The sequence below is a fragment of the Embiotoca jacksoni genome, unplaced genomic scaffold (assembly GCF_022577435.1).
Source record: "Embiotoca jacksoni isolate LCO1_2020_lvr unplaced genomic scaffold, fEmbJac1.0.p SCAF_15, whole genome shotgun sequence".
Lineage (NCBI taxonomy): Eukaryota > Metazoa > Chordata > Actinopteri > Embiotocidae > Embiotoca > Embiotoca jacksoni.
Genome location: NW_027185285.1, coordinates 12147433 through 12165314, shown reverse-complemented (window position 1 = coordinate 12165314; position 17882 = coordinate 12147433). Strand labels below are relative to the sequence as shown.

At 39.2% G+C, this 17882-nt stretch overlaps 1 protein-coding gene across 1 annotated transcript in view; it reads right to left on the bottom strand.

The window, feature by feature from the left end:
• Window positions 1–17882, bottom strand: part of LOC138198313 (protein shisa-8) — a 103674-nt gene that overhangs the window by 8580 nt on the left and 77212 nt on the right. Inside the window, exon 4 of the mRNA XM_069149666.1 lies at window positions 9532–9648. Coding sequence (XP_069005767.1) covers window positions 9532–9648 — 117 coding nt within the window. The remainder of the gene's footprint in view (window positions 1–9531; window positions 9649–17882) is intronic.

Sequence of the window (17882 nt, the reverse complement as noted above, 5' to 3'; positions counted from 1 at the left end):
ACTCCAGATTTATTGATTTACTGACTGCATTTATTAAAACTATAAAGTTTAGCTGAGGCTGGTTTTCTGCACTGTAGCTAAAGCTGTCTATTCTAGTAATAAAATATATTACAGCCAAGATGACTGAGAACATTTCCTGATTCTTGTATTCTCAGAAAAACACCTAGAGGAGCAGTCTCACATTCACACGTCAGGAAACTGTCCGGCACTATCACAGTTCTGTAATTGCTTATTGAACACTTCAAATGTGGCTGCATTGTATAACTCCAGGGCACTTGAACAGCAGCTGTTGGGGAAGGAGATGGAATTACAGGAAATCATTCGCTCCCTCTGAAAAATTCTCCACGCCGGCCCGAGGACTTAAACACGCTCCTGCTTTCCTCATTGTATCATCAAATAACACAAGTGGCACCACAGCCATTCATTCTTAATTCTTTAGAACCACAACAAGTAGTTCACTCCTCAGTCAATATGTCATGCAGACCTCTGGAGAAAGAGACAAGAGAGGGACAGAGATTTAGGGCACATATTTTTTCCTTGGAAAGTTGGGAAAATAATGAATGGAATGAATAGCAGAGCAGTTTAACTTTCATGTAACGTTGGCAGGATTCAAACATATCGAGGATTAGTGTGCATTTGTGTCTCGTGTATGTAAATGTGTGCGGAACTACATGTGTGCCAGGCACCGTGCAACAAAATACACATTTACATACGTCTTGTGCTCATATAAAAAGGAATAAGCAGCTTGAGTGTGCACCAGATGGATTTGGCAGTGTGATGCACATTTTAGTTTCACTGTAAGGACTTTGAATCAGTTCATGTTGGCCCTGCACCTTCTTTGTTTTGTTCCACCACGACATTTGACAAGCTCGTACCTTTTCTCCTTATTTCTTAAGAGCTGTAAAATCGTAACCGTAATTACTAAGAACTGAAAATGTTGTGCACCTAAAAATGACATAATAAGAGGTTTATGTCCATTTTGTCCATATGCCATTTAAGATGAAGAGATCGAGACATTGACGAACTGACAAATATGACTGTTTTTGACAAATTTGTCTGCAAAAAAATTAAATATGTATTACACAGATTAAAGAGTAGAGTTTTAAATATTCTGAAAGAGAATATTAGATGGGTGGCACGGTGGTGTGGTGGTTATCATCGTTGCCTCACAGCGAAAAGGTTCTGGGTTTGAATCCGGCCCTTTGTGGAGTTTGCATTTTCTCTCTGTGCCTGCATGGGTTCTCTCCAGGTACTCTGGCTTCCTCCCACCGTCCAAAAACAGGCATTTCAGGTGAATTGGTGAAGCTACAAATTACCCTTAGGTGTGAATGAGAGCGTGAATGGTTTTTGATTCTGTTTGCCCCGTGATAGACTGGAGACCTGTACACGGTGTACCCTGTCTTCGCCCAAAAGTGAGCTGGGATAGGCTCCAGCCCCCCCATGACCCTGTTCAGGGTAAAGCAGGTATAGGTAGATAATGGATAATACATTTTAGAATGTTAACATTTTGTCAAATTTATTTCATTTTAAGGACACAAACTTTTATTTTTGGCCCACTGACCTCCATCTAGATTCATTTTTGGCCTTTCATAGGAACATTTCTGGTCACCTTTGCTCTAAAGTGTAGGATGCCTGCATTTGAGACTCGCCTAATGAAGAAGGAAGTCAGGTGACGGCGTACTAAGAGTGACAAAGTCCATTTAGGGATGAGGGAGTGGGTGGTTGGATGGATCGAACATGACTCTCCCCAGGAAGAGTTGTGTCTGTTTCGTGTGAAAGTGAGTCTACTTTTGTAACATATGTAGCATTACTTAAGTAAGTAATATATTTATTGTAAAACAAAAAATAACCTTGTCCTAATCTGAACCAAAAGGCATCTTGTGCTGATGTCTGAGATGCCAGCCTGCTGTGTTGGACAATCAGAGGAAGTCAAAGCAGGCTAATAGAAAAGAGTAAAATAAATGTCGGGAATTCCACATTTTTGAGCTGTTATTGTGAAAGCAATACGTTTTACACAGTGGACTAATGTAGCTATTGCACATTTTAATTTGAGACTGTGTTGCATCAGTTCATGTTGCACAGGTTTAATATCTAGTGGGCTCCACAAAGCCTGGCTTTTATGTCATCCTTCTGAATTATGTTTGTACATGGACATGCCTTGTGCAGTTTTGTTTATGATTTCTTTTTGGAACTACAGCATTTGTTGGTTGTCGTCACAGTATCCCTGTTCTTCGTGTACTACACTTCAGCTGAGGCTACAGCAGCAGAATTTGACAGAGAAATGGGCTCAGATCTTGAGACCTGGGTGGGCAAATCTGGGACGGCACAGAAACAATGAATTAAACACACCCTTCCTTCTCACAACAACTGCTGTTGCTGTCCATTTGAGTGTTTCCCCACATGTTGCCAGCAGGAGCACCTGACAGTCCTCTGTGGCAGTATTACGCACCACCCTCTCCATTTCACTGACTCTCCATCTGCTCATCCTCTCTCTCTTTCTCTCTCTCTTGTTTCCTGCTTATTTCATACACTTCAACAACATCAGCTTTTGCTCTCTAACCAGCGGCTGCCTGCAGCGAGGCCCGTGGGCCCAATCTGGGCCACTGCATAAGTTGGAGCCTCTAAAGGATTTCAGAGTTTGACAACATACTGTATTCTATTTGGTCTATTTTTAATGCCATTTCATTATGTTTGCACTGGTATTCAGAGAGCGCCCACTCGGTAAAGTGCTTATTAACACACTGCCGTTGTGGAAACGATTGAGCTAATACAATTATTTTCTGAAGGATCTATAAATTTTGATTGTTTTGGAAAACCATAAATAATGCTAAATTACAGCTACTGGAGCTCTGCTGAACACATTTTTGTTTACAATTTCTTTATTTCTATTTTCTTTATGTCCATGCAGGGGCATTTTTGCACCCCCTAAATATAATTTCACACACATTTTATGAATTTTTAAGGTGCTCTCACAGTAACCTTATATTGTAAACAGTGAGGCATATTGGCCTCACTGTTTACAATACATATGTTGATCTGCATCCTTTATCCCCTAAACTCTTGATCTAGCCCTTAACTTTTTCCTTTTTTGATATTTTCCACTTATGTGGCAGCAAATTTTCTGTACCTGCATTATTGCAGCTATATAATGCCTTATACTGAATGAATCACATAAAGAGATAGTCTCCTATTTACAACATCATATGGAAATATTGTAGATGTCTGTTTCACCCTGTAATTCACATTTACATGCAACCGATTTGGTCCTTTTGGAAACTTTGGGATTTCCACAACAGTGTTTTGAGCAGTTCTTTGCTTAACATTATGCATATTTTACTTATGTAACGACAGGACAGTCCAGCAGAATTTAGGCATGCTAGAGCAAAACTCCCTGCAGGAAAACATCCCAGCATGCACGACATTCCCCAAACTGAAAACTCACAATTCTTTTCACAAACCTGACAGTTTGCAACTCATAAAAATAATATTTTAAGAACCACATTGCTGTGCTTTTCCTGATTAGTCTCTTCAGGTTCTCAAGTGATCATCGACTGTAAAGGAATTCTATCCTGTAGTGCAAAACATAAAAAAATACTTTGAACTAAAGGAGCTGATTCATCTTCAAAGCCACATTTTCAGATCACTCCAGTTCATGTATATTAAAAATCTACCAAAAACTTATGTTCAACCATTATGTATCCTGCAGCGTAGACCACAAATTGCAACAACCACACGGTGGGAAAAAAAAATCGCAAATTTATTCTCATACTAAATCTTTTTTTTTTCTTCTAAAACTCCCCAGAAATTCAATAAAAAATCAAATGAAAATCACTGCACTTGTTAAAAATCTATTTTTGAAAAATAACCAATAGTTGTCCTTTAGCACAATATTTATTTAGATTAAAGGTTTTTGTTTGCACACACCAGTGATGCTGTTGGATTGTGAAACTTTAATTAAAGACCTCAGGCAGTCTTGGCCGACAACTTGGAGTCCGAGTGTCCTGGCAAAGTGTCTTTCACACCTTCGAGGAAATCCCTCCACCTTCTGTATAGTGCTGTTTTTTCTCTTTCCTGCAGACCTGACATGCTTTGGACACTGACTTGGGAATCATAAATAAAGTATTAATTCACCTGCTTCCTCAAAGAAAAGAACTGCTGGTGGATATGGGGTAAATAAATATAAAAAAAAATAAAAATCTAAACATTAATGAACCTGTCTCCATGGTTACGGTTGACTGGCCAGGACTGAATTCTTTTGAGCCCCTTTTCCACTGCAGATACCAGCTCGGCTCAACTCTACTTTCTGTTTTTGTTTTTCCATTGGGCAAAAGCTGTAAATTGTAGCTGCTCCTATTTTTGGTATTATTTTTGTTGTGGTTCTACATGAGCCGTGACTAAAAGGAGATGGGTGGACTATGACTAGTCAGAAAGTGAATGACACAGGTCTTCCTGCAGAACCCACCACTGTTAACAAGCTAAGCTATGGTAGCAGCATCAACTTTTTTTTTATTCACTGGACTACTCAATTAATGGCAACCCGCAAAACAGCACAATGATCAGTTGAAGAGGTGCTTACGATCGCTCTTAAGAATCATGTGTGTGTCTTGTTAAAGATAATAACATGGCATGGCAGTCAACTGGGCGTAGACCTTAGGTTAATTTTGAAACAATTGGAGCAGCTTTAAATAATCAGTATACGCTGACACTCTATCAAAGCTGCAACTACATGTAGAAAAAACCCTCCCAACTTCAATGTAATCGTACTTGCCCACCGACACTGGTCGCTGATTGGCCCCTTCTTCAGAGGGGCTGAGCAAATGTTAATGCAAACAAAGTTTCCAGACTATAATCATTGAAGAAAACTTAAGCTGTGAGCAATATAGTCTGCAGTGGAAAATTTAATCCAGAAAAGTACCTGGTAGCAAAAGCAAGTACAGTTGAGTAGAGCAAGTACGGGCAGTGATAAAGGTACAGTACTTTCTTTTATCTCTTCCTCCTCTGTTTGTTCATTCTGTCTCTCCTCTCACTTTTCTCATTTGTTAACCTTGAGCATCTTTATCCCACATTTTCTCCTTGCCAGTCCACCTGTCCTCCTTTCAGTACTTTAGTTCAGATAGATATATCAGAGTTGCTGCTTCCAGCGTCCTGCTGCTACACCTGCCACATGTTTCTTCTCACAAAGTGTCCTGACCTCTTTGACCTGCTCTGCTCGGTCACAATCATTTTTTATTTTTTGTCTCCCTTTTCTCCACTTTCCCACTTTCCCACTTGGGTCTTGCTTTGCAGGACAAATTTCTAAAAAAAACAAACGTGTGATGCTACCCGCTACTTTAAGACTTTGTGTGTTAGTAAAGATTTCAAAGCAGCTTAGTACAAATACCTGCCATTTCACCTGGCTGATGGTCAACTATCACATCCAATCTGTTGTGTGTCTTAGCCATGACTTTGTCCGCACTGGAGGGATCTCTGGACCCAGCAGCTTTATCGCCCAGCAAGAGAACTGATAAACGTGTGAAAAGATGATGTGAGTACATCTATGTTCCTGTGTAGGTGAGTGTGTTCTTACAGGCACAGAGATAATTACATAAGGAGTAGTTTGACATGTAGTTACTCACTTTCCTGCTGAAAACTAAACGAGATCGATATGACTGTTGTGTTTGACTAAAGAAAAATTGCAAAAGGAAATTCAACAAAACTGTTCTAAATGATCGGGCACAATTCAATAATGATAATAGTAGCCTAATCTTCCAAGTATTCACTTTACATGAGCTCTGTCAAACAAATATAAAATGAGCTGCTCGAGCAGATGTAGCGTGCACCGACAACTGAAGAAACCAATGGAAAAGCCCCAGCGTCAAAGGTCATAGGTCGTATATGTGCTGCGTGAGCTCCTAGGTACATCATTAAGAGCATGTGGACCCACGGTGTCAGAGGATCAACGTCCCTGATGGCAGAGAGCATGACACACAAAAATTGCACTGTGTGTGTGTGTGTGTGAGACAAAAACAGCCGATTCCAAACAGAGGGGCACAAAGAGGCGCCTGTGTGTCTTTAAACAGAGACTGAACTTGATATCTCGACATCCAGAGAGAAAGAGGAGCATATTGCACCTCAATGTGTGAGGGATTTGTTACTTTGAAATATTTTTCTGTAAAATGTGGCTGACGCTCATTGTTGAGTGGTTGGGGGTTTGCTGCTGCTGCTGCTGCTGCTGCTGCAATCGGCCTTTGTTTTTCAGTCACTGAGCAGAATAATGAGATGAGATTTTCTCTTTTCTGCTCTTCTCCTCAGTCACTCGCCACACTCACACACATTTCGCTGGCCTCAGTTGTCTCCGACTTACTGTCCTAACTGCTCAGCTGTTCTGTTTTATTTCAATGTTGTTTGCTATAAACTTTGAGTTTATTTCTAAAAAAAAAAAGGGAAAAACTCTGTCCAGTGCGCTGTGGATTCTGTGCACAATGTCTTATTTTAATATTCTGAAAATACAAGTTATTAAAACAAATAAAAACAAATAAATGTCATTGCATGTAGGATACTTTAGAAAACAAGGGCCTTGTGAATACTTCGTCAGTATTTGTCTGTGTGGAAACCAGGAGAATTAGACTGGCATTAGCATTAACTAACACTAGCAACAGAGATAGAATTACCTTTGCTAAACACATCTTCAGCCTGGAAGGCTTTTCTCCTTGAAAAGTGAAAAGATACTGTATGAAAAGGCTAATCAGTATTAAAGCTAAGCAACCGACAAGGAGTTTATTAGAACAACATAGAGTAACAGCCTGGCATTAAATTGTTCCTCATCATACTTATAATACTTGTTTTAAAACCACCAGTCACCTGGAATCATTAAATAGTTAGTCAGAGAAGGTTTTTGACATATGATGGACAAAATGCTTTATTAGCTGGAGAGCTACTGCTAATCAAATCTGCTGCAGCGACTGTTGTGTTTTTAGCAACATTGACAATTGGGGGCTAAAAATTAATGGCTGGGTTATTTTTTTATTTTTTGGATTCCTTTGTCTGAAATCTAAGGAGCAGTGCTCTAAAAATAATTTTAAAAAAAATGTCACAATGGTAAATCTGCTGCTGTTATTATAATGGTGGCTGGTGAACTGATCACGAAACTGAAACTTGGATGTCCAAGGCTCTGTTCTTTCTACATCTGATACTCTGATACAGCTCTGATGGACAGCTCCATCTCTTTCTGCATATTGTGTCAATGAACAGAACATGTACATGTCAGGCTGTCGCTTCTCATCTTTGTCACCGTGTCCTTGTCTGTCTGCAGTGATCAAACGGTATGCGTGTCCATATTTACATTCACATATTTACACTTCAGACCCATAAGTGTGTCTGTGCATTGGAGAAAAGAACATGCTGCGTGTGTTTGTTTGCATGGAGGACATGTTTATGTTTATATGTGTCATTTTGTAGGGCAAGCTTGAACTGGCAGCTTCACCCTACTGCTGTCCAGAGTGATGTCACTCACTCCACACATTACCCATAATGTATTGTGTTTGTGTTATATCTCTGCTTTTATATTGTGGACATGTTTACCATTCCAGGATAAGTCATGTCACCATCAGCACTGGTTTTATACCATCTACCACAGCTGTGTTATTATTCCTATTCACAGAAAGGCAGGCTATCAATAACTCTCAGCATTATAATGGCTGGACTCCGGCTTAACACACAGAACACTGCTTTTATAAAGGCTGTAAGGCAACAAATGATCCTAATGTTCGCTTTGTTCAATCCAGAAAATCACTAGTTATGAAACTAATGCACCATTCATGTAACACCATGTTAATGTTATCAGAGTAATGTATTTATGATCGATTTAAAATACAGGGAAACCACAAACAAGTGCATATTAAATTGTTGGGCCAGATTGGTTTAGATTCTGCACTTTTCTGGACTTTCCTTATGTAATGTTTTGATGTTGGTGCTGGAAAACAAAGTCGTACATGTTGGTTTAAAATCTAACAAAGTTATGTTGCTTTGCAGTTTTGGCAAACATTGTCCAAATGTTATTAGTGCAATTGAAGACCCGCGTTAGTCAAAAGGCTTTTAAAATACATGATACACAGTATATAAATGTAAATACTGGTTTATTTGCAACCCTGTTTCCAAAAAAGTCAGGATGCTGTGTAAAATGTAAATAAAACAGAATGAGATGATTTGCAAATCACATAAACCCACATTTAATAGAAAATAAACCAAAGACAACATATCAAATGTTGAGACAGATTTTTTGTTTTGTTTTAGGAAAAGTATGTGCTTATTTTTAATTTAATGGCAGCAACACGTTTAAAAAGAGTTAGAACAGGGGCATGTTTACTATTGTGTTTCACCCCCCATTTAAAACATTTGGCGCAAGATGAAACAAAAAATACAATAAAGGAGACCCCCAGCTGTTGAGAAGCTGAAATCCTATACCAGGCAAGAATGGGACAACATTTTACTTTCAAAACCCCAGAAACTGGTCTCCTGAGTTCCTAAACATTTACAGAGTGTTGTCAAAAGAAGAGGAGATGCAAAATAGTGGTAAACATGCACCTGTCCCAACTTTTACAAAGTTTTTGTTAACATATTGCTGCCATCAAATTCAAAATGAACATGCATTTTTTTTTTTTAGAAACGGGGTTGTAGCTCATTAGTTTTAGTGCCAAACCACGTAGTTGCACTTCATTTTATTTTTTAATTATGATTTATTTTTTATTTTATTTTAATATTTTTTTTATCTCTGCATATGTAGGGGTATATGTTAAATTGAATTAGCATTTTTATGTTGTGTTCTTCTTTGTAGTTTTGCTGGGCATTTGGCAAAGTGTGTGCATTACAACACATGACAGATTAAACAAGCCATATTTTCAACATCTTGTTTGGCTTATCTCCTGCTAAACAGTGACAGCTTTTCACAAAAAATATGCCCTATGTAGGCACAGAGAACAGTATAAAAGCTTACACTGGCTCGATACTGTGCTATGTGATGATATCCAGTCGTGTATTACAGCTGAGGAGAGCTACTCTGGCAGCTTTTACCTCTAACTCAATATAAATAGTTTCTTCCAGAACTGAGGCAACCCTGTTTTATGCCACTTTTTCCAATTCATGTTTTGAAATGCATTTGGGAATGGGTGTTTATTGAGATGACAAGAGTGGTGTGCTCTATAATTTAGTCATAATATTTATGTCTTATCTGCCATGATCCAACATGAAAACCAGCCACTGCACTCCAACATGAATCATGGTTCAACATGTTTGGACAAGAGTCAGGCTCATTAAAAAAAAAAAATCCATTATCTTAATTGGTGCTTTCTCTCTCTGAGCCACTTCCCGGCACATTTGGCCTCACTGACCTTTGTACAGAAAGCCTGGGTTCTGTCTTGCTGCTTCCACTTCAGTAGTTGCATCCATTAATGTGTACTCAAACATGCATACATGTAAGGAAAATGTAGAAGTGTATTTATCTATGTAGTCAGTGAATGTGCGTGTTTGTGAGCCCGTCTATGTAATGCCACTCACCCACAGCCTTGAGCGATGTGTACTTGTTGAAGCCAATTCCCAGGTTGTTATGAGGGTGAGACAAGGCCATGGCCGGACCCAGGGGAGATAGAGCTGCATTGTTCAAATGGTTATGATCTAAGTGAGCGAGACAGACATGGAGACAAAGAGAGAGAAGCAAATATCAAACAAATATCTGAAAAGGCAATCAAAGAGAATGCAAATTATGAGAATATTCTCCAGAGGCGAGAACAACATTGCGCAATATAAAAAAGGAGCACCGATAAGTCCTCTGTGGTAGATTATGGCCTGAGAGGATGGACTTTTGTTTTCCATGAAGGAATAGAGTGAGACTTGTAGACACATGTGATTCGAATAGTGTGTTTGTACACCACATCCAGGATGTGATGCAAGATGCTCTTTTTGTGAAGGATGTGTGTAATTATTAGCTGAGGCTCGACAGCGATTTGTGCATTTCTATCAGCCCTCATTACATAATTTTGTTGCTTAAAATAACAAATATATTCATAAAGCCTTTGCATGTGCAGGTTATCCAGGACAGAAGCAAACAATTCTTAATATAGGCCCACAGTTTGAGCATAAACAAGGAGAGCAGGCAAGAAAATGAAACGCACAAACCTAAAACATGCACGCACACACACACACACACACACACACACACACACACACACACACACACACACACACACACACACACACACACACACACACGCACACTTATCCATGTGTGTTGCAGACAAGATGCCAGATTTACTGTAAACAAGCTGCTGATTCAAAGATATGTAGCTGGAGCACAGTTACATTCTCATTCATTTAGGCTTCACAATCACTGGTTCAATTGCTGCTGAGTTGTAATGCCCAATCATATTCACGCAGTGGTACAGCCAATCATCCAGCCCAGTATTACGCTAAAGCGTGTCATACACCTGCCACACCGTAGCCTTGGCGTGAGAAGTAAACGCAGGTATGAACAGAATCGGAGACGGAGGTCATGTGAGGAAGGTCATGTGACAGAGGTCGTTTAAGGAAGTACAAAAATGATTGTAGGTTGGGGGTTGTTGGATTTATCAAACCCATGACTTTGACCCAGAAAACCAGGGTTCAAATCCGTTAGAAAGCCACGTGACTTTCTTTAAAGAAATCTTTTCCTAACCCTTCCCTAACCGAGTAGTTTTTTACTACTGACACTAACAGTATGCTGTGGACGAATTACAGATTTTGAAGTTATGTCATACCATTGAACCATTATTACTTGACAGCTGCTCAGCTGATATACTCATCCCACCACCACAACTTTATTTATATGTCCTTTATTTGTGGTATTTTGATGTTGATCTGTATGTTCATTAAGGAGGGGTTTTGTTTCTCCCAGCAGGATGCTGTCTGTCTGAATGGTCTTTTTTTATCCGTCTCGCTGTCGACATTGCGATCATAATAGTTTATCCTAAAGATTGATGCTAACATTTGTTTGCATTGGTGCAGGCTCTTTTGATCTCATGTAAAAATAAATATAATTCTGGAGATCTTTTGTGCTGCAGCATGCTGGCTCCGCCTGCCTATTTGTCATGGCTTCAGTTGTCACTGTCATTCTTGTCTGGAAACCCTGTTTAGATTTAGATTCTCTCAGCCACTGTAAAGGGAGGACCAATGAGCAACCAGTGGGGGTGGCTGAGAGTGAAGTCGATTGTTTGTTTCGAAATGTAATTCCAACAGCAGCGTCATTGGTTTAGCTAAATGAAGTGACATGAACAATTGCAGCAACGCTAGAATATATCGAAGAATTGAAGCTGGAGCAAGAGCAATGCTCCTTGTATCCTCAAATTTACTTTACAAAGTCTGCAATGGTCATTTACCAACATGGTGTTGCACACTGCAGCTGCTGAGAGGGGAGGGTTTCTGCTGTTTATAACTTGGCAAGTTTCAGCGCACAACATATGTCATATTGTGGCTAATGCTGATTGGCTGAAGGCTGCTCCAATAGTTTCAAAATTAACCCGAGTTCTTGGCCCATTAGGATGCAATGTATGAAACAATCTCCAATGGGGTGTGGTCAGACCTGGGTTATTCATTAAGTGAATTGGGGTCTGGTAATGACAGGCAAGTGCAGCAGCACCCCATGGAAAAAAGATGGATTAGTAAAACTCAACATGCCAGGATGAGTGTAGTGCTGGTTCTGTCTGATGGGCCTTAAAACTGCACTAACCAATATGTTTACAATAAAGGTTTATTAAATTATAATGTGGATTGTGAAAAGAAAATTACTACCTGACTCCACTGTTCTCCTGAACCCTACGAATGGTTCTGTAGCATCATTCAGCAGATTGTTTTGGTATTCCAACTTCACCGTTTATGCTTAGTTTCACTGCTCTCATCAGTCTCATTTTGTTGTAGCAAAACATGTCAGATGAACTGATTGTACATCATCTGCCAGCAGCAAAGAACTGACAAAGTGGGCAATTAACTGGAGGATTTAGCAGCTAAAAGTCAGATATTTTTGGAGTTGTTTGAGATTAAAACTGAGCTAAAAGGATAGTAAGTACAGGATGTATAATTAGCCAAAGACACAGCTCATATGACAAATGTTGCTCCACATCTGCTGGATCTGTAACTGTTTGCTGAATTGATTAATACAGTTTGATTTAGTGACAGTTGTCGAATGTAGAACAAAAAAAGTAAGCCTTCATTTTAGAAAGTACTTTCACAGCAGCAACACAAGAAATCTCGCTTTATTTAAGAGTGATACACAATCTTTGAAAATATCCACACATCATCTTTAACCTTAAAGCCCTCCTCTCCCTCTGAAGAAACAAGGTCAGGCCAGGATTACCTCACTTCTCTCCAAAGTCTAATCTCTCCAGAAGTATAAAACTTAACCAAGTCTCTTTCCCACGGGGGATGAAGTACACACACAGACTTTTGCACTCTTGTGTAAACAAACACTTAAACCTTACGCCCGCGTCCGCCAGCCCTACGATAACCGAAACGCATCAGTGAGAATCAAGCGAGAGGGGAAATAGGAGAGAGAGAGTGGTAGAGGCAGGGAGAAAGCCGGAGAGCGAGAAAAGTGACACCAGTGCTGACTGATTGAATTAGAAATAGATCTTCACTTCCCCGTGTAATTGATATGCAGTAATGACACACTGTGAGCAGCGTGGAGTGCAGGGAGGCCCAACTGTGTGTTGTAGTTGTATGCGTGCATCGCTGTGTGTATGTGTGTGTGTGTGTGTGTGTGTGTGTGTGTGTGTGTGTGTGTGTGTGTGTGTGTGTGTGTGTGTGTGAAATAGTGGGTTGTGATTGCCGTGTGTGAACCACTGAAACCACCTCCTCTCATGTGTCCCCTACAACCACAAAAACAGAAATTCAAAGGTCCACGGCCTTCAATCAACCATCCATAACAAATAAACACAAACAACAACTCATTATAAATTGACTGTTTTTATCTAGGAAATTAGATTTTCAGGAATTTTTGTGTGATTACTTAACATTTAAAGGAATAGCTTTTGCTCTTTAAGTGTCCTACATTCAGATGCCATGTTCTTAAGCGTTCCTCTAGAGAGCCAACAACAGTGGAAATAATGAGAGGGAGAAATGGAGTGAAGAACAGAAAGACAGAGAGAGTTGAAGGCAGAGATAGACAGGGAAAACATATCAGCTAATTGATGGAAAGATCCCTGGCTGGTCTCCAGTTTGACCACAGGGCTGTTCCCGGCCACCAGAGAGAGAGAGAGAGAGAGAGAGAGAGAGAGAGAGAGAGAGTGAGAGTGAGAGAGAGAGTGAGAGAGATACTGACAGAGAGTTTTTTTTTTTAGTTTTTTTTTCTGTGGTATTACAGCATAACATGCAGTAATGTGTGTACCGGCTTTGCCCTTTTTCTTCTCAAAGGGTTCTAACAACCGGACATGGCAATACAATATAACAATCATGCTAAACATAAAGGGGCACAGCATGGAGTTGAGTTGGTTTGGTTTATGTGTTAATATCCTCAAATTGTACCATAATTCCTGTATTTTTTATTCAGATTCAATAAAATCCTAAATAATTGGTTATTGGTTATATATATGTGTTATATGTTATATGTAGCAGTGGCCACCTTTAAGCCTTTATCTTTAAGATGTGAAGCAACTGCTGCTTTTGCTGGAGTAAAACGCCATTTGTGTATTAGTGATAAAGGAGCGAGCTCAGGTAGTGATTAAATCTGAAAAAAATAAAAGTATCCCACTGGTTTGTTTAAAATGAACAATTGATCTGAAAAATAAGGGAGCAAAATTAGCAACAAACACAACTTATATATATTTATTTTATGTATAGAAAGTAGAATTGGCCGGTATGGAACAAAATTAGCATTTATTTGAAGTTGCAGTTCTGTCACTGATTAATGCAATATTTATTAACACATTTGTTTTAAGGTCAGTTTTGGTCTCCTCAGGCCCAATATCTGCCTCTATTAGATGCTAAATATTCCACAGTGTACTAACCTGTTTGCTTACTCTCTATCTGCTATTTGATTACTTTAAAAAAAAAATATATATATTTTCTTTAAAATGTTTCTTTTTTTCCACTAAAAACAAGCTGCAAAGCAAAAACAATAAGCTGAAAGAAGTCAAAAAGCTCTGTAAAGCTGAGAGGGTTATGCATGTCTGTGGTTTTCTCACTACAAGCGACACCTTTCACGTCACACATGGAAATTGTATCCATTGTTACTTACAAAATATTGATTAGTGCAGCTTTAATGTTTGGGGGATGGTGGCGGTGGTGGTGGGGGAGGGAGGAGGGCTATTTTGAACATTCACTAAACATAATAACCTCATTCTGGGAAGTAAAATGTTTTTACTGCCTGTGACGGATGAGTTAAAAACTTTTCCGATTGTCTCATCTTTTTTATGAACGAAATGCATTTCTCCTCTGTGCACAGCGTATATATATATTTTTTTCATTTTAAGGCATCGTCTTCATTTTGTGAAATGTCAAGTCACCAGCCTGTTTTAATGTGTAATTCAGGAGGCTTCCTGTCATTGTCACTTTGGTCTTATTCCATGTATACTATACATAAATGTGTGAGAGCGAGAGAGAGTAAAACAATAGATGCTTCCCTGTATTCTGTATTCTGGCATAGATTCTCTCTGACTGTCCTACATTTTCTCTGCATGTGTGTGCACGGATGTGTGCATGTTTTTGATGTACTATGGTATGGAGGCCTCAGAGGAAAAGCCCTCCTAAAAATTCAAATTTATGTTTATTAAAGAGAAGTGCAGAGGAAAATGAGGACTTATATTAGATGAATGTAATTCACAGTGTGGATGTGGAGACAGAAACTGTGAGAGTGAGGAAAGGTTTGTGGACATCTTTTAGTGCGTATTATTTAAAGTATTGTCAGGCCTGCATGGCTGTGTGTGTGTTTGTTTTGCATGCTTTCCTGCCAGCATGCATTTGTTTTGGTTTGTATGTGTGCGTACCTTTGTGTGTGTGTGTGTGTGTGTGTGTGTGTGTGGCAGGCAGCAGAGCACCGCTGGGTGATGGCCTAATTCAGCAAGGCTCTACATCAAAGAGGCTGACTGCTGCAAGGGCTTCAGCCAGCCTTACTCTGACATGACTACTGTCACACACGCACACACACACACACACACACACACACACACACACACACACACACACACACACACACACACACACACACACACAACACAAACACAAACACACACAGGGAAAAAGAGAGAGATGCAAAGGGGAAGAAAGGAAAATAGATGCGAGGAGGTGGGAGTGGCATGTATAGCAGAGAGGGGAGTCCTCTGTTGCTTTGTGCACACTGTAATATACAACTTGTTTTTTCACCTTGAAAATAAGAGTGAAAGTGTTGACTTAAAATTATATATTAATTCTGAAAAATACAATTTGTTTTACGACCACCAAATGTGATTTTGGTGAAACATTTTCTGTTGTTGTTTGAACTTGAAATCGATGTTAGGTGCATTAAACCTTCATTTTCAAGTCAAATGACGATGATGATGTTTATAAGTTCTGAAATGGTCTGAAAATAAAAACCAGGAGTATGAACTTCAATCAACACAACATATATGTCTGAATTCAGTTAATAAATAAAAGATTACCTGAGTCATTTCAATTCCCCCATGTTGTTTCAAACTAGTAGGGATGTGATTTTGAGTGATTTTAGCCACTCAGGCTAAACACCATTACATACAGGTGTATGAGAGAGGAAAAGGAAGGGGGAAAAAAACCAAGACTGAGAGTGTAGAGGAGGTCAGAGGAGGCCACGAAGTTTACTTTGTGACTCATGTTGGAAACTTGTCTTTTGATTGTACTATTTTCTATAGTGAGTAGGATACATGTTCCCAAAGCAATGTACCAGCTGTTTGGGGGACTGGTTTTCATGTTGGCCAATGTGCAGATCAGATTAGTAGAGCAGAAGCTACAAAATCAAACATGTGTCCTCACTAACTGCATGCAACCATCTGAAAAGTTTGAACACTGGACTTTGAAGCAATTCTGACTGACTAATTTTATTTTGAAAGACAAATTCAACATTGTTGTGATGCATGCTTATTTTGTGTCATGCTGAGATAAGAAGATTGAAGCCACTTTCATGTCCGGACATAAAAAAGGCTAACACAAAAACTAAGCTGGGAGAAACAGCCTACACAATTCACTAATAAACACATGTGCATCTGGTTTGCTTAATCTGTACAAAAACAAGGACAACAACTGTTTGTTTTTACAAGGAGTTTATAAACTGGATTATTTTCTTTCTGGCCAGCTGCAGTGATTTGTTCCAAATAGCATAATTATGTACTAACACTCACTATTTTGAGTGCGTTGAGAAGTGCATTCACACTGGCAACTATGGAAACATGCAGTGCACTACAAGCACCCTGATGACCTAATTAAAAGCAGATGAAAAATGGGTATGAAACAATGACAAGGAAAAGCAGAGAACACCAACGTAAAGAATTTTCAAACTGTGGCATCTGAGAAAGTTGCAGCTGTTGCAGAACAGGGTACAAAAGTGTTTATTTTGCACTAAGTCCCACCATACTGCTATTGGGTAGAAGCCATCAGCATGTTTTGTGTGTGGGTGAAGCAGACGGCACGAAAACACATACATTTCTGGGTAAAATAATTAAAGTCGGTAGATATGTAGGCAGGGGATGCTTTCAAATACTAATAAAAAAAGAGGCTTTTTTCTGATAAGTGCAGAATGGCAGTGTGTGATTTGAGACAGCACTACCCTGTTGAAACTCAAGTACTCCGCAACTCAGTGTACTAACATGTAACATACTGTATGTGAGTGTAAGGGAAGTACGCAGTTTGAAACACAGCATGGAGTCGTGTCATCCAGGTTTTATGCTAAGCTCACTGTTGGCTGGTTGTCATATTCACCATATATACAGACAGATATGGTTATGTAGATGTGCTCATCTAGGTCTCATAAGAATACCTGCAAACGTATTTACTAAATGTCAAACTATTCTTTTAACCAAATCTCAAAATTTGCAACAAATAGCAAAATATAATTTTGATTTTAACCTCAGAAAGCTGCTTCCACTTTAACTTAAATAAGGCAATCTTAACATAAGATGACTGTGAGCTCTTTGCATGCTGAAGCTTTTAGTGGGTAGCATGAGTGTGTGACATATGGGCCTCCTTCATTACAATCTTCATCTATCTCAGTGTGCCATAAAAAATACACGCGAACATTTGTTTGAGGTGTTGTAGAGTATAACGTGCTGTTGTCCCTCTAACTCATGCAAACAACACATCCACAGAGTGCGAGCAGCTGCTGCTTCAGTCCTACATCCACCCATTCTCCCACTGTTTATTATTTCATAGTCACTTTTCCTCTTTTAAATTTCTCATCATATTCATCCTCCCGCTTCCCTAACAACCTCTTCCAGTCTCTCCGTCCTCCTTCCTTCGCCCTTCATCTGATTCTCTCTATAACTCGCACTCTCTTTCCTCTGTTTTTGTTGTCGGAGTGTGAGGTTGCCCATCTGTTGCCGTCCAATGAAGCAATGAACCTAATGTGTGGGGTGCACTCATCCACGTTTAATTTATTTAATTCTCTCTCTCTTTTTTCTATCTTCATTTTTTGTACAGTATGAAAAGTCTTTTGAAATGTTGTTGTTGCAGTAGGTCTTTGTCTACATAAAAACTCCCATATACGTGTTATATATTTTATTTTAGGAGAAAATTAATACATTTAACATGATGCAATGTATTTGGCCTTGTTGACCTGTTGACTGTTATTAAGGCTGTTGTATGTTTGGAAATTTGGAATGCTAATATGCAGAAAGATTAGCTGCACCCTGGCTTTTCATTGCCTCTGTTATATACATACT